At 36.9% G+C, this 26,048-nt stretch overlaps 1 protein-coding gene across 1 annotated transcript; it reads left to right on the top strand.

The window, feature by feature from the left end:
* Positions 1–311: 311 nt before the first annotated feature.
* LOC149819348 (ras-related protein RABE1c-like) lies at positions 312–24,985 on the top strand. The gene is made up of 9 exons (XM_089983988.1): positions 312–341; positions 536–675; positions 23,263–23,335; positions 23,420–23,520; positions 23,832–23,897; positions 23,993–24,090; positions 24,174–24,236; positions 24,315–24,407; positions 24,500–24,985. The coding sequence occupies exons 2-9, from the start codon at positions 603–605 to the stop codon at positions 24,575–24,577; spliced, it is 645 nt and encodes a 214-aa protein (XP_089840114.1). The 5' UTR covers positions 312–341; positions 536–602; the 3' UTR covers positions 24,578–24,985.
* Positions 24,986–26,048: the final 1,063 nt, after the last annotated feature.

The raw sequence follows: 26,048 nt of genomic DNA, 5'->3' as shown, positions 1-26,048 counted from the left end.
ATTTTACTTAAAGGATTCACATCTGGAAAAAACATGTTGGGTTCAGATCAGATATCCGATCCATTTGCAGTCCTAAAAATAAGTAAATAATAAAACAATTTGTATTTCAACAAGAAAAAAGAAAGCAAATGTTTAGAGGGGGGAGAGAGGGACAACCAATAAAGCATAAATAATTCATGGAATCAGCCACCTATATAAATATAAATATATATATATATATATATATATATATATATATATATATATATATATATATATATATATATATATAGAGAGAGAGAGAGAGAGAGAGAGAGAGAGAGAGAGAGAGAGAGATTAACTCGGGTTAGCGGTCGGGTTGGGTAAGTTTCCATCGTTCAGATTTCGCGGGTTTTTAGGGCAAATTCACCACTCCCTTTTCCCGGAATTCGTTTTTCTCTCCTCCGCCCGCCACACACACACACCTTTTTTCCTTTCCCCAATTTTCTTCCTTGCTTATTTTTCTCTTGATTTTTCCTTTTTTTTTTTTTTTGAAATCTCCCTTCTCCAAAACAAGAGAAGGAAAGAGGGAGAGAGAGCGCGATCGATCGTCGTCTTCATCGTCTCGCCCCGATCGCGTAAAGATGGCTGCCGCGCCAGGTAGGGCTCGAGCGGACTACGACTACCTCATCAAGCTCCTCCTCATCGGCGATAGCGGTAACGATCGCCCACCCACCAATTAGGGTTTCCCCTTTTCTCCTCTGGCGTTCTGTTTGCTTGATTTGTTGTGATTGTTGCTATTCTCTTTTTCCGCTTCCGCGAATTCATCTATCTTTACGCGTTCTTAATGGAAGAGCGTGTGTCGATTGGCTTGGATGATGGTGTCTGTTGACGAGCAGTGCGAATGTTTGTGTATTGATTTGATGATCGAAAGAAACTCTCCCGAATTCTATTGGTTTCTAAGGATTGATTATGTTTTAACAATGGGGAGAAGATTTTCAGATCATAGCTTGAAACTTGCGCCATCTGTCGTGTTTTTGTATTCTTGGTTTTATCATTTTGTTTTATGTTGTTTAAACGAGATTTAGTTTTGGAGAGAATTCTTGCGTGCACCTGATTCGTTTTTGCAGAAATCTAAGATCACGTGGTTGGGGAAGTTATGTGTTCAGTCTAAATGACACATCGCATCGGGGGTTCAATTTTTTTGTTGGTTTGCTTGCTTTTATATGTGTGTTGTGCGCGTACTTATTTTGATTGTGAACCTCAATCCAGATTGAATTGTGTTGAAGTGCTGCTTTTTCTTTCGTCCATCTTTGATCAAATTGAGGGTCGAGTTTTCCGTTGATTACTTGTCTTCCATTTGGGGAAGCTCAGCGTGGTGATGGTATGGGGATCTAAGGTTCTTTGTAACGTGACTTGTTTGCTAGTTTTGGCGTATTAGTTGGGAAATGATTTTTTTAATTTTTCAATGAAGGAGCTGATTGCGTGATGGATTTCAATGAAATGGTTTAGTATCTGTGGTTGAAAATTTGATGGGTTGGAGATAGATGATGGAAGATTTTGGATTTTAGGCACTTATTCCCAATATTAATTGGTACTGAAATGACTATCATGGACTATATTTGCCAAAGTGATGATACAAGGAGGCAATGGCTGCTATAGACTTCAAGGGGTCTTTTTTCTTTCATTTGAATTAATTAGGAAGCATTCTGTTAGCTGCCTTTTTTAACTTGTGTTTTGGGAGGGTGGGAGGGGGGAACTAAGGAACATTTGAATTTTCTTTTATTAAAGAGCATAGAAAATGAATATATCATCTTGCATTTAAGTATTATGAGGGTGTTGGGAACAACATTAATCAAGGGGTCGTTTGACCCAAGGTTGCAAGTATCGTATTGTTACCCATATCGGTCAGACCCAAAATAATATCCGTATCGTGTAGTAAAAAATCACAATTTTTTAATAAAAATTTTGAAATTTTCAAATAAATCATGAAAAAACAGAAAAAATAGCAATTTTTTTTAAATATAATACATGAAACAATGATGAATTGCAGAAAATACAACCTTAAAATCACATATGAAACATTTAGGTCTCTATGAGCTTCATAAGATATCAAACAACCATCTCAAAAGAACAATGCAAAATATTAAATATCTTGCAATTAAGATCATGCCACAAGACTCATACTTTCATATTACGTAAACAAAAATATTATGGCAATAGTTGCACTCGTTTTTCAATCGGTTTCCACTCATTACTTGAGTTCCCTATTGAAAAGAAGTCGTTATTGGGTCTTGGACCCAACTTGTGTATGTACAGGACCCGACCCGATCCATGTACTGAACCGGGTCAAGATCCAGTTATTATGTAATGTAATTTAAGATATTACTAGAGGGTATTTTTGTACCCTAAAATTTTGTACTCAATATATTAATACATTGATAGACGCAGAGTGTGACTCTGACGTCTTTTCTTCCTGCAGCCCCTTCTTCTGTTATTTTGTTCATTCCTTTCCTACACAGCTGAACGTGAAGACTTCCTTTTCTAACATGGTATCAGAGCAGCGTGACTTCTGGGTGTGAAGAGTTGTCTCGGCTTCACTTTGTCAACGTGAAAAGTCGATTTTCTCTCCTCGTCGACAGGTTATTCTCCTTTTCTTTTCTGTCAAGTTAACGATTCTTCCTCTTCTCTTTTCTATCTTCCATCGCAGATTTGAATCATATTCAGTCTGCTGTTACCTAGTGGATTCGAGTCCTATCTTTTCACGCGATTTGCCTAATCACGTGAACCTGGCTCTTCTTCTCTTGCTTTACTTTCTAACTCTTCACGTGATTTGCTCAGGCACGTGAATCTGATTCACTTTCTCCTGTATCACGCAAAAGCCGAGCTTCCCTTTCTATTCTTTATACCTGCTGGTTATTTCAGATCTGTCCTTTCTCGTTCCTTCTGTCCACACGAGTTCTTCATTATTTGTCTCACTTAACTGAATATTATTTCAGATCTACTGTGTACCTTACACAGTTCTCAATATTATTTCCAATCATCTTTTTATCTTTCTATCTGAATATTATTTCATTCCCTGTTAAACTTTTATTCTCTGTCATAACTTTCTTTCATATCTCTGTGCCAATTTCTGTCATAATTTACTTTCCTCTCAAATGGAATCCCCTCTTCCGCAGTCAGGTCTCTCCTCTAACTTTCTCGGTCAACTAGTCTCTGAAAAACTGAATCATTCCAACTTCTTAACCTGGAAAAGACAGATTGTTCCGTTCATAAGGAGTCAGGACCTCTCTGGTCATCTGGATGGATCGGTTCCACCTCCTCCAGAGTTCACTTCGCAGGAAAAGATGGACGATAAAGGGGCGCAATCTACTGTTCTTCTCAAGAATCCAGAATATGTTACTTGGATGAAAATTGATCAATCGTTAGTGGCATACATCACTTCAACCCTCTCACAAGAGGTTCTTGTAGCCATTCCTGATGATTGTTCGGCCAAAGAATTGTGGGACAAGCTAGTTCAGACATATTCGCAGATCTCTGAGGCGAGAATCATGTTTCTCAAGCGAGAATTTCAAATGTTGAAGAAAGATTCCATGTCTATTATGGAATACCTGAACAAAATGAAAGGCATCACGGATCAGCTGGCTATTGTGGGGTGTCTCGTCAGTGAAAAGGATAAGGTACAACAAACTTTGAGTGGGTTGGGGCCAGATTATCATGCTATGACGACGACTTTATTATGTTTACCAGAACTTCCAAAATTTGAAGACCTTCGTGCCAAACTATTGCAATATGAAATGACTCTGAAAGGATCTTCTGAAGACATTCATGGACATCCAGGAAACCCAAGATGTGCTGGCCACGGGAATGACTTATGGTAGAGGTAGAGGAAATTTCTTTCGAGGAAAGGGAGGCCACAGGAGAAATACTTTTGGAGGTCGTGGTATACTTCTAACGCCCAATATACAAGGACAAAGGCCCATTCCCACCTGTTTTTTATGTAACAAGAAAGGGCATATTAAAGCAAATTGTTGGTTCAACCCTCAAAACAAGGGGAAAGCTCCACAAGCAGGCTAGGAGGGATGGAGAAGTAAAAGAGTTGCTGTTGGCAGCCTTGGCAGTCTTGAATATGAAACAAAATGATAAAGGCACTTGGTACGTCAACTCCGGAGCAACGACTCATGTCACGGGTGATGCGGGTAAACTCTTGAATCTCTCTCCTTATGTTGGTAAGAATAGCATAGTCACGGGAGACAGTTCTCATCATTCTATCTCACACATTGGAAATGCCATTATACCCATGTCCAAGTCCTCTCTTAATCTTCCAAATGTTATTCATGCTCCTAATATTCAGAAGAACATTGTTTCTGTCTCAAAACTTGTTGATGATGTTAATGCTTAAGTTGAATTTACTCCCTCTTCTGTTTATGTTAATGATCTTCGCACGAGGAAGACATTCGCTGAGGGAAAAAGATGGGGCGACATGTACATCTTTCAAGAAGATCCTTCCTCTGTTCATTCTGACTATTCATCCTTGAAGCCTCGTCAACATCAATTTCTCGCTCCTTCTGAGTTTGTGTTTGCCATTTCTGAATGTAATAAGCCAAGACTTTGGCATAGTCGTTTGGGTCATTGTGGTCGTCATTTTATTGAAAAACTTGTGTCAAATAATCTCATTCCTAAGTCCAGTTTGAGTTCAGAAGTCATTGATATAAAGTGTTCTAGTTGTCATTTATGTAAGAGTCGTGTTTTGCCATTCAATTTCATTAATAAGAGAGCTTCAAGGCCCTTTGAGGTCATATGTTCTGATGTCTGGGGTCCTGCCCCAATTGCTTCTCTTTCTGACAATAAATATTATCTCATTTTCGTTGATAGTTATTCACGTTATACTTGGATATTTTTCATGAAGCACAAATCAGAAGCTTTTGGATTGTTTCAGAAATTTCATTCCTTTGTTTAAAACCATTTCTCTACCAACATTCTCAATTTTCAATGTGATGGAGGAGGTGAATTCGCCTCTAGTGACTTTGTTAGTTTTCTTCAACATAATGGGATAAAGAGAAGAGTGTCTTGCCCACATACACCTCAACAAAATGAGATTGCTGAGAGGAAGCATCGACATATTGTTGAGAGTGCAATGAGCATGATGCACAGGAGCAATCTTCCTGTAGCACTATGGACTGAAGCCTTTCATTCCACAGTTCATGTGATAAATCGACTGCCCATGACCATTTTAGAAAATAAGTCACCATATTTTTCTCTATTTGGCATACAACCCGATTATCATGAATTACGTGTGTTTGGGTCTATTTGCTATGTTCACATTGACAGCTCATTGAGACATAAGTTTCAAGACAAAGCCTTAAAATGCAGGTTTATGGGATATGCTGAAGACTACAAAGGGTATAGGTGTTATGATCCATTGAGTAAACGCGTCAAAATATCAAGAAATGTAGTTTTTGATGAATTGAATTTTGATGATCAGCCGCCTAATTCAAGTCTTCATGTTGTTAACTCAAGTCCGAGTGTTGAGGTATACTACCCATGGTTAAATTCAGAACTCTTCTCCAGTGCTAAGGAAGATTGCCCAGCAGACTGCAGTCAAAAGGAGATATATGAAGAATCAACAAATGCAACTCAAACAGAAGAGATTGTCACACAAAACTTGGAGCCAACAAGGTATAAGGGTATTGTATACACCCGGCGAGAGAAAGAGCCCTCATCCATTCCTTGTACAGATACGGATCCTTCTGATCCTGCTCCACAGATGATGGATATCAGAAGATCCTCACAGATTCGACATCCGCTTGACAGGTGGGTAAGCTATAAAAAATTTTCATTGGATTTTCAACTATTCTTGACGTCCATAAATAAAGAGGATGAGCCTCTCATGTTCTATCAAGCTGCAAGTTCTAAAAGATGGGTCGAAGCAATGAATGAAGAAATGGAAGCCTTACATGAATGTAGGACATGGGAGATTGTGCCTAGACCACTAAATAGAAATGTCGTTGGGTCAAAATGGGTATACAAGATAAAGTATAAACCAGATGGAAGCATCGAAAGGTATAAAGCTAGACTTGTAGCCAAGGGATTCACACAAGGACAAGGACAAAATTTCGATGAAACTTTCTCTCCTGTGGTTAAGATGGGAACCATTCGTATTGTGTTGAGTTTAGCCATTGAACATGGATGGACATTGAGCCAGTTAGATGTAAAAAATGCATTTTTACAATGTATGCAAACTAAAGAGGGCACTCTATGGATTGAAACAAGCTTCTCGTTCCTGGTTCGAGAGTTTTTCACTAGAGATACAAAGGCATGACTTTTCTCGGTCCTTTCTGGATCACTCGTTATTCATTCACAATGAACGAGATGTCACTACTCTCCTATTGATATATGTTGATGATATCGTCATCACAGGGAACTGCAAAAGTCACATTGAGGAGGTAAAGAAGTTACTAAATCATAGATTCAAAATGAAAGATTTAGGGGAGCTGCGGTATTTTCTTGGGGTGGAAGTTGATAAAAGATGTGATACACTCACACTTACTCAACACAAATACACGTTGGACATTCTCAGCAGGGCAGGCATGACAGATTGTAAGCCATTAGCAACTCCAAGTGTCATTCATCAGAAACTGAGTTCTAAAGAAGGGGATATATATGGAGATCCCACTAAGTATCGTAGCATAGTTGGCATGCTACAATATCTGACTTTTACTAGACCTGATATAGTATATTCGGTTAATCAGGTGTCTCAGTTTATGCATGAACCTCATACGTCGCATATGGAGGCAGTCAAACGAATACTTCGTTATCTGAAGGGTACAATTGGTGATGGGCTGGTATATAAGAAAAGTGAATTAGATCTAGGCGGCGGCCATGAGATCATTATTTATGCTGATGCTGATTGGGCGGGTGATCCAGATGAACGACGGTCAGTATTTGGTTATTGCAGCTTCATTGGATTGAACATGGTATTTTGGAGCAGTAGAAAACAAAAGGCGGTTGCTAGGTCAAGTACTGAGGCTGAATACAGGTCGATGGCAGCTGCCACTGCTGAAGCCACATGGATAAGGCATCTCCTACCGGAAATGGGAGAACCTATTGCTCGATCACTGCTACTGTGTGATAATCAAAGTGCCATCAATATGTCTTTCAATCCCATTTATCATAGTCGAGCAAAGCATATTTAGATAGATCAGCATTTTGTTAGGAAAAAGGTTGAAGAAAAGGAGATTGAGCCCATGTTTGTGCGAACTGAAAAGCAAGTTGCTGATATTTTCACCAAAGGGCTGACAAAGGACAGATTTTGGTTTCTGAAAGGCAAGTTGTTCATGGTCCAGGACCATGCACAACTTGAGGGAGGCTGAAAAGGAGTCGTTATTGGGTCTTGGACCCAACTTGTGTATGTACAGGACCCGACCCGATCCATGTACTGAACCGGGTCAAGATCCAGTTATTATGTAATGTAATTTAAGATATTGCTAGAGGGTATTTTCGTACCCTAAAATTTTGTACTCAATATATTAATACATTGATAGACGCAGAGTGTGACTCTGACGTCTTTTCTTCCTGCAGCCCCTTCTTCTGTTATTTTGTTCATTCTTTTCCTACATAGCTGAACGTGAAGACTTCTTTTTCTAACACCTATTGCCATGCCGAATCATCTGATGTCATCTTTGTTAGAGTGTGGAGCTTGATTTCTACCTTAATATAAATTTCTAATTTTCACAGATCCAACTTCGTAGTAAGTTCACTTTCTTGATTGAAAAATGGTGAAAATGCACTTTTACTTTAGCAAATCGCAAAAGCCTTGTCCCTTGTGCATAGATCAGATCCTAAATCGCTCTCACGACTCCTAGGGTGCGTTGATACTTCTCTGATGGCTTCTACACAAATGAAGGAGTTGGCCCTCAAGATGTCTTTAAAAAACAAAACTGAAAAATTATGATTCAACCATTTTTTAAGTGTGTATACCTTGTATCATATGATACACCCCATATCGTACGATACATGCATGTATCATACGATATATACAATACAGATACGTGCGTATCGTATCAATATTCCTAATAGTAACTATATATATTGTACGATACAGTACGATACTTACAACATTTATTTGACCACCAACATACACTAAAAAATATAAAGATTATAATTACATCACCATGATGTATTAAAAATTGTTGTTGTTCTGTATTCCTTGTAATTTTATAGATGAAGCTAAAGTCTTGGAATGAAGAATGATGGATGTGTAGTGAAAAAAAGATGTGCACAAACACAATGCCAACAAAGGGCTACAAAAGTGCACAAAAACAAGAGGGTCTCTAATGGACCAATTACTATCTCACAGGAGATAATCATCAAACACAAGTTACAAACTTACAACCAACAATGTAAGAATATAAATTATATTGAGTCATGAAAATGCTTAGAAAAGCATTATAGAATACAAGGGGAAAACCTCTATTTATAACCAAACAAAAGGGAGAGTGAGGGCAGCCCAACGACTAGTTGGGATGCCCCAACATCCAAAAAAAAATAAGATAAAAAAGAAAGAAAACAGCCCTATAGGTTGATACCTATTGCAATGTGAAATTATTGAAATACCCCTTATGGGTATTTCAGTTTACATAGACAGAAATAAATATTGTATGCATACATATATGCATATATAATCCATACAACATATTTTAACACTCCCCCTTAAACTTACATTGAAATCACCAAAAGTTTGTGAAGAAAAAGAAAACGAGGTAGAGGGAGAGCTTTGGTGAAAAAGTCTTCAATCTGAAATTTAGACGGAACATATGGTAAATCAATCGTCTCCTTCAAGTGTTCTTCCTGATCATAGTGACAATCTATTTTGATGTGCTTTGTTTGTTCATGAAATGCATGATTGCTGGCTATATACATGATACTCTTGTTTGAAGGTTTCAAAACATCAACTTCCATATCTATAAGTAAGGACCGCATCCACACGACCTCGGTTGTTGTTTAGAGGACAAAAATACCTTCTGCTGCTTTTTACACCTCCAAGATATAAGAGAATCACCTAAAAAAAACAAAAACACGTAATTGAGTGTCGGTTGTTTGGATCTCCAACCAAGTCAAAATCAGTATATGTAATAAGATTTAAAATTGAGGAAGAGGATAAGAAAAGCCCTTTAGATATAGTGTTTTTAATGTATCGAACTATTCTCAACACGGCACTCATGGGAACCGAAGTGAGCACATGCTGAATTAACTTGCAATATGCATTGCATGCGCACTATCCAATCTAGTAATAGACAAATACATCAGTGATCCAATAAACTGCCTATAAGGAGTTAGATCATCCAATAAGACTCCATCTTTAGCTCTCATTTTGGCATTAACCACTTCAAGAGTAGTAGCAGCTTTCTCATTTTTTATCCCTGAGCGTGCAACAATATCATCTGTAAACTTGATTTGAGACAAGATATATCGTCTTGGCGAATACGCTACTTCAATACCTAAGAAATATCTCAAGAAACTAAGTCCAGTCATATCAAAAGATTTTTTAATTATAATTATAATTTTAATTTATTCAACTCCTTTTTTATCACTTTTAGTGATGATCATATCATCAACATATAAGAGCAAAATGATAATCGCAGAACCTGTAGATTTTGTAAAAAAAGTAGTGTCAATATAACATGATTTAAATCCAAAATTTAACGTAGTTCTATTGAACCGATCATACCATGTTTTAGGGGTTTGTTTAAGCCCATATAAAGCTTTATAGAGGCGAAAAACTTTGCTTGTTTCAATATTTAGACCAAGATGAGGATCCATGTAGATTCCTTCATTCAAATTTTCATTTAGAAAGACATTCTTAACATCTAAATGATATATAGGCCATTTTTTAACGGACACTATGGCAACTAGAGTTTTTACGATGGTCATACGAGCTACTGGGGCAAAGGTTTCCTTGTAATCTATACTTATTCCTATGAATACATTTTTGCAACCAACCTAGCTTTGTATCTTTCTAAGGATCCATCACTCTTTGTTTTGATTTTAAAAACCCACCTGCATCTAATTCTCTTCTTGCCCTTGGAAAGATGTTGAATTTCTCAAGTCTTAGCTTTATCTAAGGCATCTAATTCTAAGCTCATAGCCTCCACCCATTCTTTCATGTTTTTCGCTTCTTTATAGTTGGATGACTCATAATATGAATGAATGGCTAGAAGACATGCCTTATGATTAGTAGAGAAAAGATTCATATAAAACAAACCTACTTAGGGTTCTAGATATTCGTTCCGATCTTCTAAGACTATATAAAACAAACCTACTTGCACATGGATGCCCTTCATTACCACGTCTAGAACAATACATAAGAACATGGGTAGGTTCTTCGCCAACGCTAGACTCATCCCTTAGTTTAGTATTATTACTAACTTCATTATCATCATTTTCATAATCATTAATCTCAACATTTGACTTAGGCAATAAGTCAAACAAGAAATCTTACTCGAATTCTTTCTTAGGTTTTTCAAGATCAAATTCTTTTTCTTTTCAAGAAAAGTGACATTCCTAGATACATAAAGTTTGTCATTTTTTAAATCAGAGCATCAATAGCCTTTTTTATTATCGGCATATTCAAAGAGAACACATTCAATAGCTTTGAGGGCGAGTTTATCATATTTTTCAAGGAGTACAAAGCATTTACATCCATAAACCCTTGATCTTTTGAAATTATGAGTAGTTTTAAAAAGCTTTTTAATTGGAGATTTATTTTCTAAGATTTGAGAAGACATTCTATTTATCAAAAAAACCGCGATGAGAGTGGTTTCGATCCAAAAGCTTTTTGGAACTCCTTTTGAAATAAGTAAAGTCTTAGTAGTTCAATAATATGATGATATCTTCTTTCAGCGATACCATTTTATTGAGGAGTCCTAAGACAAGATTTTTTATGTAAAATATCATTAGTTTTTAGATAAGATTGAAATTCATTTGAAAGAAATTCTCTCCTTGAATCAGAGCGAACGATCTTAATATTTGTTTTAAATTGATTTCTTATAAGATTATAAAAATTTTAAAACATGAAAAACTTCAAATTTGAATCTAAGAAAGTGAATTCATGTATATCTACTAAAATCATCTATAAAAGTAACATAATATGATAATCCGCCTTTTGACATAATGGGAGTGGGACCTCATACATCCGAATGAACCTATTCAAAAATTTTATTAGATAAAATTCTAGGCCCAAAAGGTAACATTTTCATTTTTCCAAGTATACAATCATTACATACATAGTCTTTTTTCTTACAAGATTTTTTCAAAAATGGAAAGAGAGATAGTTTGAATATACTTCGGTGTCCTAGACACTTGTGCCAAAGGTCTAAGTCAATCTTTTTAGCATAGTTACAAAAAGATTCTTTAGAAAAGACATGAAAACTCTATATAATAAAGGTCTCTTCTTTTATGGCCTTGCCCAATCGGCTTTCGTGACTAGAGATCCTGCACCCAACAACCCTTAGATAATAAAAAGACCTTGCATCCATAGTCGGAAATTTGAGAAACTGAAAAATATTTAAATCAAGTTTTGGAATAACTCTTACATTTGGGGAAAAAATTGAATCATTTTAAATTTTGTTTAAATTTTCTATACTTTTTACATTCAAAGAAGGTTCATCGTCAAATCGTTTAATCATTGAAGTTGCCTCATTTTCTTGTTTCTTCACGTTTTGGAGATTCTTCACTCACTGAAGTCACTTTTCTTTTGAGTTTGGACAATCCGGCCTTATGTGTCCCAGTTCATTACAAAAGTGATAAATAACCTTTTTTCATCCATTGTATTTTTTCTCAAAATGAGGAAGTTTATATGTTTTTACATAGTTTCTAGGTCTTGACACGGCAAAAACTCCATCACTAGTCTTGTGTATTACAAGTTTAGTTTCCTCTTGACATAGGAAGTTCTATAAAGAAGAGATGACCATACTTGCTCAAATTCCGGTTTAAGGCCATATAAGGAGGAAAGATTCTCTCTCAACTTGCTTTTGCTTCATTTCAATTGTCGAATCTTCTCACTTAGGTTCTAGTATAGCTAGTTCATCCTAAATAGGAGATAAGAGACCATAAAAATTCCTTACAAATTTATCTCTTTGCTTGGTAGTACACACTTTATCTTGGAAATAATATAACTGAGCCATGTCCTTTTGAATGAACGTGTTTTTTAGGAACACCCATGCATCACATGCTTATTTGAATTTGATAATCTTGGTAGCGATCTTGAAATCCATGGTATTCATAAACTATGAGAGTATTTGAGCATTGTTAGCCTCCCAATCCTTCATTTTTCCTTGATATTCTTGTATAGCTTTTTCTTTTTCTTCTTCGGAAAGAGCTTTGATTTTGTCTTCTTTTCTTATTAGCTTTAGTTGGGGTTCATTGGAGGTTTCACTAACGAGACCCATAATTTTTTTTTCTTTTGGTGTGTTTTTTCATGGCGGTAGCCCACATAAGTAGTTGATTTCATTGTGCTTGTAGGAGATGACGGAAGAAGATTCTTTTTCGTTCATAATGACAATTATGATGAGGAAGAAGACTAGAAGATGTCCACCACCACGCGAAGATCATGATCAAGATGCCATTTAAAACACAAGAGCCCTAGGCTCTGAAACTATGTAATGAAACAAGATGTGCACAAACACAAGAGGGTCTTTAATGGACCAATTACAATCTCACAAAGGAGATAATCACCAAACACAAGTTACAACCAACACAATGTAAGAATATAAATTATAATGAGTCATGAAAATGCTTAGAAAAGCATTATAGAATACAAGGGGAAAACCCTTATTTATAACCAAACAAAAGGGAGTGTGGCGGCAGCCCAACTAGTTGTTGGGATATTTATGACCATTGGGGGCAGCCCAACGACTGGTTGGGCTGCCCCAACAGCCACAAAAAAAAACAAAGATAAAAGAAAAAGAAAGAAAAGAAAACAGCCCTATAGACTGATCCCTATTACAATGTGAAATTACTTAAATACCGCTGATTGATATTTCAGTTTACATAGACGGAAATAAATATGTACACATATATATATATATATATATGTATATATGATCCATACAACATATTTTAACATGATGCAGCACTTCGTTTCCTCTCAGATTTGTCTATCATTTTTCCCCGATACCTGGATGGCTCTTAAACAAGCAATAAACTAGACTCTCAAATGACCAATTCCTCCATCTTGTTGTTTCTCTTTCATCTTTAAGGAAATTAACATCTTCCATCATAATGATTCCTCATTATATATCCATTGTTTTGTTGTTCCTTGATATAATAAAATAAAATTCTTGAGTCTTGGCTAACGGCATAACCTCATATCTTGGCCTTGAATTTGCCTCATGGCCTTTGAAACATTGAGTAATGCATTTTTTATTTGGTTAATTTCTAACATTATCTTCTTCTTCTCAAGTAGGGACGGGTCATGGATATCAAGTTTCATGTTGCAGCTCCAAGGCATGATGGGAGAACCCAATGAACAAGTCACAAACTATTTGGAAATAAGAAATGAAAACCTGCAACCTTCTTTGTGATTGTTTATGTGGGAGTGTGGGCTATCAACTAGGGATTTCAAATTTATGCATGAATCAAGGGTAATTTGCTAGTTATTTTGAGTTGGCATTTTGCTTCCAAAGGTGGTATGAATGCGCTTGAAGTATATGGCTGTTGCAGTGTATTCCTATACATCTTCTACTGAGATTAGAACTGAAAAGGAACCAAATATTTGAGGCAAAATTGGCTGTTGGTTAAAGTTTTCTTGTGAAAGAAAAGACGGAACAAGAAATGCATTGGATTACTGCCATAGAAATGACCCAAGAGTTCCATAGATTCCATACTGTGGACAAAGGGGGGATAAATTTGCTTCCTTCAAAGCAAGAAATTAGATTTGTAAAGCTTTTCAAGGACAAAATCCTTGAATAAGGAGGGATAAGAGGATTGGTGCAGCAAGGAGCCATGTGTAAGAACAGCTTCGTTTTTTTTTCTCCCTTGACAATTTGCAAAGATTGAAAATTGAGCAATTAAAAGGAGCAGAGGTTTGCAAAATGGGTGCAAAGACTTTATGTTAAATACAAAAGATATTGATATCCATGCCCTTTCCTACTGAGTTCTCTTTTTTTAATAATAAAAATTTGTTATTCTTTGGTGTCAAGAACTTAATACAAAATAATGAATGGCAAGCAATGGGGTGAAGGAAAATAAAATTAAGATTTGATGAAAAAGAGAGAAGCAGAAAGAAGAAATTAACATATTCATAAAAGGCAGGATATGAGACAGAAGAAAGAATATGAAGAAATGGGGAGATCTACAGACCTGGGAAAACAACTTTGGTTCTCCAATGCCTCATGAGAGTTTTTCTGTAAAAGAGAAGAAGCAACAAACTAGAAAGAAAGGAGAAGCGAAGGGCTTACAGCCCAATTAAATTAATGTAATATTTGAGTCATGAGGCAGGCCATGTTACTGTAAAAACATCATACAAGTGCGAATTTACTGCGGTAAGCTTTTCACTATATTGCAATAGATTACAAAAATGACGTTTCTAACAGCTAGTAGGCGTGGATATTTGGTTGCCGGAATGATTTTGTAACTTGGTTAGTTTGATTTTTTTTTCCTCCCTTTTTTTGTGTTACTTGAAGGAAATTTGCTTCGTGAATATCTTTTGCATGCATTAAATTTGGTGTTTGTTTGATATTTTAATGGTTTATCTTAATTATTTGATTTTCTCTCTGCTTTTATGTGTTTATAAATGTTAGTTTTTCCTTTTTTATGCCGTACATTCAAATTGATATATCTTGCTTTGATATTCCTTTTTTCTTTATTCTTTGGCATCATTTGCATTTCTTGCTCCAATTTTTCTATTTATATTGTTTAGGGATTCTATATTTCTTGACCTTATTGTATTTCATATTGTTCTCAGTTCAGCTTTTTGTTTTTGTGGAGTAGCTCTCTTATTTTACTTAGAATCTAACATTTTCAAATTTGCTTTTATACTTTTCTGTTAGAATTTTGTCTTTCTTGATTGAGGCTGGTGCCTATCTGTTGGTTTTGCTTGGATGTATTTCATAGTTCTTTTCTATGTATTTCATTATTCAATCTTTTATCTTCTCTTTTTTGGTCTAATCTTTTGCATTTCATGATTTTAATTTGTGCCTCTTGGCTAACGTTTTTGTGTTATTGGTTTTGTTTGTATTTCTTTGTAGAATGTTGATCTTGTACTTCTTGGTTGCTTATTGTATAACTTCGTTCTGTTGTGTCATTGATCTTTTGCATTACTTGGTCCAACACTTCTTAATTATCCATTTGGATTTTTTGCAAATCTTTGTGTTACTTGTAGACTTATTTATTGGCTTTTCTTGCTTTTTTTCTTTTTTATTGTTCATCTAGTATTTTGATTTCAGTTTCCTTTCATTTTTGTTGAAAATGAAAAATTGCGTTGTTGGCTTGTCTGCTAAGTCACATGGGTGCGGGTGTGGGGGTGCGGCAGGGCAAAAAAAAAATATATATATATATAATTTTAAAGTTTTAACAATTAACATTATCATAATTTAACAGTTAACATTGTCATAATATCATTCATCATGCATACAATATATCAACCTAAATATCAATCAAATAAGTAAAGCAATTACATAAATCAACCTAAATATCGATCAAATAAGTAAAGCAGAAAAAAACTAAATTACGTACCAAAAGTAATGGATCGTAATAATTTTCTTTTTCATCATCAAATGTATCATTAGAAGGAAGATTGGGCTCAAATAAATCCATGTTTGTCATGTTGAAAACATGGTCTCCCTCGAAGTCACACTCTTCTGGGTTTGCATCCTCAAATTTGGATCTTCCTTGTCTGTGTTACAAACCCAATTTGAAAATGTTAAATACAATAAAAGTATATTTAAATAAAAATTTAAAAAATAAATAATCAAATAACTAAGAGAGAAAATTAGTACTTGTATTTATCATTAGTTAGCGAAAGTAGTCGAAGATTTGAATGAACATATATTAAATCCTCTTCACGCTTGCTTGTGAGTTTGTTTCTTTTCACGTTGTGGATTTGAGAATATGTGCTCCAATTTCTTTCACAACAAGATAAACTAGCAGGTTGCGATAGCAATCGTAATGCAAGACGTTGGAGAATATATGTTTCTGATCCAAATGTTGACCACCATGTGATAGGATCTATATTATCCTCCTCTCTCGCGAATAATGCTGGTCCATATAATATCGAAGATGAAAATTTTTCAAACTCTTGTGTGATTTGATTTAGAAGATATGCTTCAGGAAAAAGTCTTATCATACACATATTTCTATGTCTTGATAGCTCTGCGTCTAGATTTGGAGGGACACGACCAATACCACCTGCTTGCCACTTTTTTGCATAATATTTTGGATTAAAAGAATGTGCCATGTAATGCAAATGAATGTTGCTCTTATCCCATCTTCTGAATAAAATTGAATTAATATGGTAAAAATTTCTGAATCATCCAATGCAGGGTTTTTTTCTTCATGCTTGAAAACAATAACTTGTATTTTTCAATCATATTATCCCACATTTCATAAACTCTGTGAAGCATGGACTCATTCTTATCAACTTCTTTCAACATTTTCCAAATAGATTGGGTAAATTGAAGAAAGTATACTACTTTGTCCCAAAACTCATCATCAACAATGAATTTCTTAATTTCTTGAGCTTTGGATAGACATAGGATAGATCCTAGAATTAAGTGGTGGGCACTGAAAGGAGCTAAACAAGGAATGTTTGTAGAGCAGGTAGTTAAGGAAGTTGATTGGTGTCTCGAGGAGGATTCAGAATCAATGTGGAATAAGATAGCGGGTGGTATGAGAAAAGTAGCTAAGGAGGTATTGGGTGAGTCTAAAGGCGGTGCACCACTAGGTAAGGATACATCATGGTGGAACGAGGATGTCAAATTAGCTATTAAGGTTAAAAGAGAGTGTTATAGAAATCTAAGTAAGAGTCGTGATAATGAGAATTTGGAGAAGTATATGATAGCAAAGAAGGAAGCTAAAAAAGTTGTTCGAAACGCGAGGGCTAAGGTATATAAGGAGGTTTATGACAAGTTGGATACCAAAGAAGGCGAGAAGGATATTTATAGGCTTGCAAAGATGAGAGATAGGAAATCGAAGGATTTGGGTATGGTTAGATGTATCAAAGATGAAACGCAAAGGGTTTTAGTCAAAGATGAGGAGATTAAGGAGAGATGGAAAGATTATTTTGATAAGCTATTTAATGATAGTCATGCTCAAGATCTTGGAGACTTCTCCATTCCTTTTCATGAGATAAATCGTGACTTCATGCGCAAGATTCAAAAGAAAGAAATTGCAGAGGCTTTGAAGAAAATGAAATCAAGAAGGGCAGTTGGCCCAGATGGTATACCTATCGAGGCTTGAAAATGCTTGGGAGAGAAGGGTTTAGAATGGTTGACAAATCTTTTTAACTTGATTTGGCGAACAAATAAGATGCCTAATGAGTGGAGGAAGAGTACTTTGGTGCCTTTATATAAGAATAAGGGTGATATACAAGATTGCACAAACTATCGTGGTATAAAACTCATGAGTCATACTATGAAACTTTGGGAGAGGGTGATTGAGTCTAGGTTGAGGAAGGTTGTCATGATATCGGAGAATCAATTTGGTTTTATGCCTGGAAGATCAACTATGGAAGCTATACATCTTCTTAGACAACTTATTGAAAGATATAGAGAGAGGAACAAAGATTTGCATATGGTTTTTATTGATTTAGAGAAGGCATACGATAGAGTACCTAGGGACGTTCTCTGGTGGACAATGATGAAGAAAGGTGTTTCTCTCAAGTACATTAGTATAATTAAAGATATGTATGAAGGAGTAGTAACCAATGTCCGCACTTGTGGAGGGGTGACAACCAATTTTCCGATAACGGTTGGGTTACATCAAGGATCTGCTTTAAGCCCTTTCCTATTTGCGATAGTGATGGATGAGCTTACGAGATCAATTCAAGAAAATGTACCGTGGTGTATGTTGTTTGCTGATGATATTGTTTTGATTGATGAGTCTAGAGCTGGGGTTAATGCTAAGTTAGAATTATGGAGACAGACATTGGAAGCTAGAGGTTTTAAGTTGAGTAAGAGTAAGACTGAATATATGGAATGTCGGTTTAGTAAGCAACGAAGTAGGGATGGGAGTGTAGTGAAGCTTGGTGAGCAAGATATACCGGTGAATGATTATTTCAAATATTTGGGATCCATCATTCAAAAGTATGGAGAAATTGATGGAGATGTAAATCATAGGATAAAGGTTGGGTGGATGAAATGGAAAAGTGCTACTGGAGTGCTGTGCGATCGTAGAATGCCATTGCGGTTGAAGGGAAAGTTTTATAGGACGACTATTAGGCCCGCTTTACTATATGGTACGGAATGTTGGGCTGCCAAGAGACATCATATTAAAAAAATGAGTGTAGCTGAGATGCGTATGCTGAGATGGATGTGTGGAAATACAATAAAAGATAAGATTCGGAACGAGGAGATACGTAAGAAGGTAGGCGTTGCACCCATTGAAAATAAGATGAGAGAGAATCGTTTACGGTGGTTTGGACATATTCGACGAAGGCCTAATGATGCTCCAGTTAGAAGGATGGAGAAATGGGAAAATATATTAGTTAAAAGGGGTCGGGGTAGGCCTAGGAAGACATGGATAGAGGTGATAAGAAAGGATATGAATGCTTTGAACCTCACCGAGGACATGGCATTGGATAAAAATGAATGGAGGAGAAGGATTCATGTGGAAGACCCATAATGATTTTCTTTGTTGGTTCATATCGCCGACCCCAATTGTTTTGGGATGAAGGCGTAGTTGTTGTTGTTGTTGTTGTTTATTCTCGTAAGCTCATCCATCACTATAGCAAATAAGAAAGAAATTGCAGAGGCTTTGAAGAAAATGAAATCAAGAAGGACAGTTGGCCCAGATGGTATACCTATCGAGGCTTGGAAATGCTTGGGAGAGAAAGGTTTAGAATGGTTGACAAATCTTTTTAACAAGATTTGGCGGACAAATAAAATGCCTAATGAGTGGAGGAAGAGTACTTTGGTGCCTCTATATAAGAATAAGGGTGATATACAAGATTGCACAAACTATCGTGGTATAAAACTCATGAGTCATACTATGAAACTTTGGGAGAGGGTGATTGAGTCTAGGTTGAGGAAGATTGTCATGATATCGGAGAATCAATTTGGTTTTATGCCTAGAAGATCAACTATGGAAGCTATACATCTTCTTAGACAACTTATTGAGAGAAATAGAGAGAAGAACAAAGATTTGCATATGGTTTTTATTGATTTAGAGAAGGCTTACGATAGAGTACCTAGAGACTTTCTCTGGTGGACAATGATGAAGAAAGGTGTTTCTCTCAAGTACATTAGTATAATTAAAGATATGTATGAAGGAGTAGTAACCAATGTCCGCACTTGTGGAGGGGTGACAACCAATTTTCCTATAACGGTTGGGTTACATCAAGGATCTGCTTTAAGCCCTTTCCTATTTGCTATAGTGATGGATGAGCTTACGAGATCAATTCAAGAAAATGTGCCGTGGTGTATGTTGTTTGCTGATGATATTGTTTTGATTGATGAGTCTAGAGCTGGGGTTAATGCTAAGTTAGAATTATGGAGACAGACATTGGAAGCAAGAGGTTTTAAGTTGAGTAAGAGTAAGGCAGAATACATGAAATGCCGATTTGGTAAGCAACGAAGTAGTGATGGGAGTGTAGTGAAGCTTGGTGAGCACAAAATACCGGTGGATGATTCTTTCAAATATTTGGGATCTATCATTCAAAAGTATGGAGAAATTGATAGAGATGTAAATCATAGGATAAAGGTTGGGTGGATGAAATGAAAGAGTGCAACTGGAGTATTGTGCGATCGTAGAATGCCATTGCGGTTGAAGGGAAAGTTTTATAGGACGACTATTAGGCCTGCTTTACTATATAGTACGGAATGTTGGGCTGCCAAGAGACATCATATTAAAAAAATGAGTGTAGCTGAGATGCGTATGCTGAGATGGATGTGTGGAAATACAATAAAAGATAAGATTCGGAACGAGGAGATACGTAAGAAGGTAGGCGTTGCACCCATTGAAAATAAGATGAGAGAGAATCGTTTACGGTGGTTTGGACATATTCGACGAAGGCCTAATGATGCTCCAGTTAGAAGGATGGAGAAATGGGAAAATATATTAGTTAAAAGAGGTCGGGGTAGGCCTAGGAAGACATGGATAGAGGTGATAAGAAAGGATATGAATGCTTTGAACCTCACCGAGGACATGGCATTGGATAAAAATGAATGGAGGAGAAGGATTCATGTGGAAGACCCATAATGATTTTCTTTGTTGGTTCATATCGCCGACCCCAATTGTTTTGGGATGAAGGCGTAGTTGTTGTTGTTGTTTTGACATCATCATCAGCACGATAGAATGTCCAATTTTCATCAGTCACCATGCTAACCAAAGCATTCTTCACTTTTTTAATCCTCTTCACCATCACAATGATGGACGCAAAACGTGTTTCATCGACCTTCAAAAATTTCAAGTTAGAATGCCTATTAAATATAGCATTAGCACGATGATAGTTAACAACAAAATTTCTAATGCTTTTGACATTTCTTTCTAAATCTTCAATCCATGAACATAAAGCATATGCTTGTGAATTTTTTTCTTCTTTGAGGTTGCATATGCTCTTTAGGGCCAGATTTAAGCTCTGTGCTACATAGGGAGTCCAAAAAATATGAGGGTAGTCACTCTCCAAACTCAACGCTGCACTTTTACAAACTGGAGCGTTGTCTGTAATAATTTGTACAACATTCTGATCAACCATTTCTTTTATGACTTCTATAAACAATCCTTTCAAATACTCTTATTTTTATATTCTCCAGATGCGTCAACTGCTTTCAAGAATACTGGGCCACTAAGTGAAGAAACAATGAAATTGATCAGTGGACGCCTTTGAATATCTGTTAATCCATCAGACACAATAGAAACTCCATTTTGCTTTCATGAATATTTTTTAATCTCCAACAACCTCTCCACATTTGCCCTCTCTTCTGCAAGAAGTATGGTTCGTATTTTTTCTGAACTTGGAGGCATATAGCCACTCAAATTACAATTTGTCAAGGATGTTACTAAATCCTTCCAATAAGGATTTCTAGCCGCATTAAATGGGAGTGAACTAGAATAAAAATATCTCCCAACTTTTCTATCCAATTCTTCTCTTCCATATGTATTGAATGCTGCTTGTATCGTTCATCTACCTCCTACATTGACTTTTCTTTTTTTTCAGCTTCTTCTTGGTGGCTTTCAAATGACACACTAACTGCACAAGAATCGGTCATTGTCTTTCTCTTCTCATATTCTTCTTGTATTTTCTTGTATTGTCTTCGCATTGCCTCATCAACTTTTCTACATCCTGAAATGCCATGTCCTAGTATCTTCAACAAGCGAGCCTTCACTCTTGTGTAAGACCCAACAAAATCTCTTTCACAGAGCTTGCATCGAAATCTCTTGTTTCCACCACCTCCTTCTCCAGTTTTTGCAAGTTTATCTACATGTATCCATAATGGCCCCACCTCATTAGTCTCACTACAACTATCAGCAAAATTAGCAGCAGAACTCAAATGTTGGGACGAGGATGACGCAAGTCATTTCCCTTTATCCGTCATTTTAATCCTGAAAACACAAAAAAAATACATTCAAAACTTCAAATCAATTATACAAACATTATCTTGATATAAAAATATATATAATATATATATATTATATATCCCCTGCCAAAAACAGGGAGGGACTCAGCCCCTCCTCTGAAATAAGAGGGAGCAGGGAAGGGGGCTCGACCCCCTCCCCTGCCGAAAACAGAGGGAGCAGGGGGGGGGGGGGGCTCAGCCCCTCCCCTGTTGACCTAACAAGAGAGCGAGAGGGGGGGCTCGACCCCTCCCCTGCCGAAAATAGAGGAAGCAAGGGGGCTCAACCCCTCCCTTGCCGACCTAACAAGAGAGCGAGAGGGAGCAGGGGGGCTCAGCCCCTCCCCTGCTGACACAAGAAGAGAGAGAGAGGGAGCTAGAGGATACCTGCGACGAGGGAGAGGAGGAGGTGGCATCGGGCAGAGGCGTTGGGAGGACTCGAGCTGAGCTGCGCGGGAGAGGAGAGAAGATTAGGGCAATTTTTTTTTGCCCTAATCCTCCTTTTTCATCGGTTTTTTTTTTAACGTTCAAAAAATTGGACCAAAATGACCCTGGGTGAGTTGACCGCACCCAGGGTCGTGTTGACGACACCCGCACGCGCACCGAGTCCCTGTGACTTAGCTTGTCCGGTTTAATCTTTTCATTCTTGAATTCAATCATTTATATTATTTGTTTGGATTTTATATTATTTGTTTCAATCTTGTGTGTGTTGATTGGTCTTTTGTATTTTGATGATGTGATCTTTTGTATTTCTTGGGTTATTGCTCTTGACATCTTGTTTTTAGTTCATTTTTCTTCTTACTTTTTATGTTTTATTTTGCTTAGGATGTTCCTTGGTTGAATTCTTGTTCTTGTTTCCATCTTATGTTTTTCTTACTATTATTTACATAATAGCCTCCAATCCTTTGGTTTGACCTTTTGTGTGTCTTGCTCTTGTTTGCCATATTTCTTTATTTGGTCTTTGTGTTTCTTGTTTAACATTGTTTCTCTTTGTTCTTTTACTTTCCTGTTTCTCTTGTTTTTTCATTCTATTTTTTATGTTTCAGCTGGTTTCTTTCTTGGATCTGGATTTTTCTTTTCTTGAGTGGTTCAGCTCCATTGTTTTTCTAATTATTGGTCTGGACATCAATATCTGTTGATTAATCATTTGTCTTCCTTGGATGAGTCCATGTTTCTTGTGCTTTTTTGCGGCATATTGTCTTCTTGCTTGTAAGGGAATTAGTGCTATATATAGATTGAAACATGCATCCGGGGCCTAGTTCAGCAGCTCTTACGTTGCAACTAAGAACACTGGACATTTCAATTGTTCATTCTTTATTCAACCTGTGGATACGAAGTCCTTTCTTTTTCTATTATTTCTTGTCAAATGTTGGTTGATCTTCCAAATTACTGCATGGTTACGCTTTGGTTTCTTATGAATGTGAACACTTCTATTTTGTGGTGCTGAACAGCAGTTCTCTATGTAGAATCAGAATGTATTTTGTATGGCTACATCTCTCCAAATTGTCTGAAGATATTTGATTATTCTTTGCAGGGGTTGGAAAGAGTTGTCTCCTCCTGCGTTTTTCTGATGACTCCTTCACCACTAGTTTTATTACAACAATAGGGTTTGTCCTTGGAACTGATTCTGTAGTCCTTTTATGGTGTACTTTGCTATGAATATTCTGAAGAAAATAATACTTGTCTACCAGGATTGACTTCAAGATTCGAAACATTGAACTTGACGGGAAGCGTATCAAACTGCAGATTTGGGACACAGCTGGTCAAGAACGTTTCAGGACAATTACGACAGGTATTTGATGTTCTCTGTCATTCTTCATTTTTGGAAAAAGAAAAAGTTATGAGAGACACATAGAGTCTAAGTGTTTAAGCAGGCTGTTATTGCACTTACTGTAATATGAAAAATGTCTACATCCTGCACATGAGAGAGAGAGAGAGAACACCTCATGTAAACATGATGCATTTAAAGGACTAGCTTTTATTTGGGAGACCTTGAAAATATGCTTACCAATGATTTATTTATTTATTTAACAAGGACATCGGAATGAACAATGCACAATATTGACTTCTTCCTGTGTCCATTTACACTATTGTTTTGTGCAGCTTATTACAGGGGAGCCATGGGTATCTTGCTAGTATATGATGTCACAGATGAGTCTTCCTTCAACAGTATTTGCTTCTTACTCTAGTCCTGTTATCTTCATTTATTCATTGGTCGCTTTCGAGTTTCTGTTTTCAAACATCTTTGTTCATGATCCACACAGACATTCGTAACTGGATTAGGAACATAGAGCAACATGCATCTGACAATGTTAACAAGATATTGGTTGGCAACAAGGCTGATATGGATGAAAGCAAACGTGTAAGTTCGGCTATAATCTACCTTTTTTGTCCTTTTAAATCGTTTTATCATCAAAATCATGATCAAATTGGCCGGTCTTATAGGCTGTACCAACATCACGAGGTCAGGCACTGGCTAATGAGTATGGGATCAAGTTCTTGGAGACTGTAAGTTTTAAAGTGTACTTCCTGATGCATATGTTCTTACGTATACATTCAATTTTAATATGATGATATTTTATGCAGAGTGCCAAGACCAACTTCAATGTGGAGCAGGTTTTCTTTTCCATTGCCAGAGATATAAAGCAAAGACTTTCAGAGAGTGATTCCAAAGTTGAGGTTAGATGGTTTCCTGATTACAGCGCTTTGTAATATAGTAATAAGCCATGTTGGTGTTCATGATATTATGGGGTGCTTCATCTTTGGCGCAGCCCCAGGCCATCAAGATCAGCAAACAAGACCCAGCTGCAGGTCCTGGTGATGCTCCACCTAAATCAGCTTGCTGTTGATCTTGACTTTTGTACAGAAAGGATACTTACTGGAGGTTTTGGTTATCTGCATGGACGCTGGGCTCAAGGATTTGGGGAGATGGTTTCATATTGTCGTGGCCTTCTGCGGCACCGTTTCCATTATACTTACATGTCTTTTGGACCTTTGGGTGTTCGTGTTTCTTACCCTATTTGATTGTCAGGCATCTAGGAAATTGGAGTGTCTGGCAGTCGGCCTGTCTTGCTTTTCATTTTCCCCTTGTTTCTTTTTGTTCAGTTATTAATGATCTAAAGTTCTTGGATACAAGTATGTCAAGCTTTCCCTTGGTGCCAAGTATTATTGCTCCTTAAATATATGTCAGTGAATCCAAACCATTTTTGTAACTCTGGTTTGTAATGGGTGTTATTGATTTTACTTTTTCTTTGATAGTAGGCTGACCTTCCATGAATTGCGTCCTTGTTTACGCTTCTTTCTTTATCATTTGGTATGGAGGGCAGACAACTTTTGGATGAAAGCTTGAATCGAGCCAATAATTTGCCTACGCACAGCTTTTGACAGCAGTTGTGGATATCTACACGTTATTGCAGCATTATTGTGATGAGGACTTTCTGAGACATTATCCTCTCACATATTTGATGGAGATAGCTTACTTCTGGACCGCCATTTTACTCCTAACCAAAAACGTTGGTAGTCTTGCTTATGAGGAGGTTTTACTCAGTGTTCAACAATCTGAATTGCTAGTGGTGTCTGTATGTATTGCTAGCGGCTGCGTTAACAATCTGCATTGCCAAGGGTCCTGGCTTGATAACCCTAGTCCAATACAGCTTTATACGTGTTACACACTGACAGCATTTGGCCGTCAGCAAGTTGGAGTTCCTATATTGAAGTCATGAGACGATATTTTGGAAAGCAGAAGCTGAAATTTGATTTGAATACATGAATTTGATACGTTATGCAAGAGATTTACATCATATTGGGAAGAGCAATAATTGCCATCATTACAGACAGTGGTGGTACTGGTATGATACCATGATACAAGCGTTATGATGGGATCACCAATTTGGCTTCAGTCGTGCCCTGTCAACCATGGATTTGGGCATTGATTTGCTGTGGTGCTCCTCCTAGGCACAGTTTCGTGCACGCATATTTGGCTGGGTGGTCTTGTCACCCATTACGAATCAGTCATTCGGCTGTCTCGGTAGCAATGTTAACATCAGCATTGGCCTTGAGGAAACTTTGGTGGTGCTCCCCGATCATGTAAGAAAACAACAAAAACGTTGTCATTGGACGAAAGAGCAGAAGTGACAGTGCCAAGCAAAGTAGCAAACAGAGAAAGAATGACATAAAAACCGTATTTTTAAGTTGGCAAGCAGTAGAAAGATACATACTCATAAGATGGACTCAGACTCGGGCGAACACGCTTATGACTAGGGCACGCATCAACATGGTCCCTCTGAGCTTGTTTTTCTGAGCCTTAAGACCAATGCCATG

Source organism: Nuphar pumila, chromosome 13 (assembly GCF_984573655.1).
Source record: "Nuphar pumila chromosome 13, dmNupPumi1.hap1.1, whole genome shotgun sequence".
Classification (NCBI taxonomy): Eukaryota; Viridiplantae; Streptophyta; class Magnoliopsida; order Nymphaeales; family Nymphaeaceae; genus Nuphar; species Nuphar pumila.
This window is presented reverse-complemented; position numbering and strand designations above follow the sequence as displayed.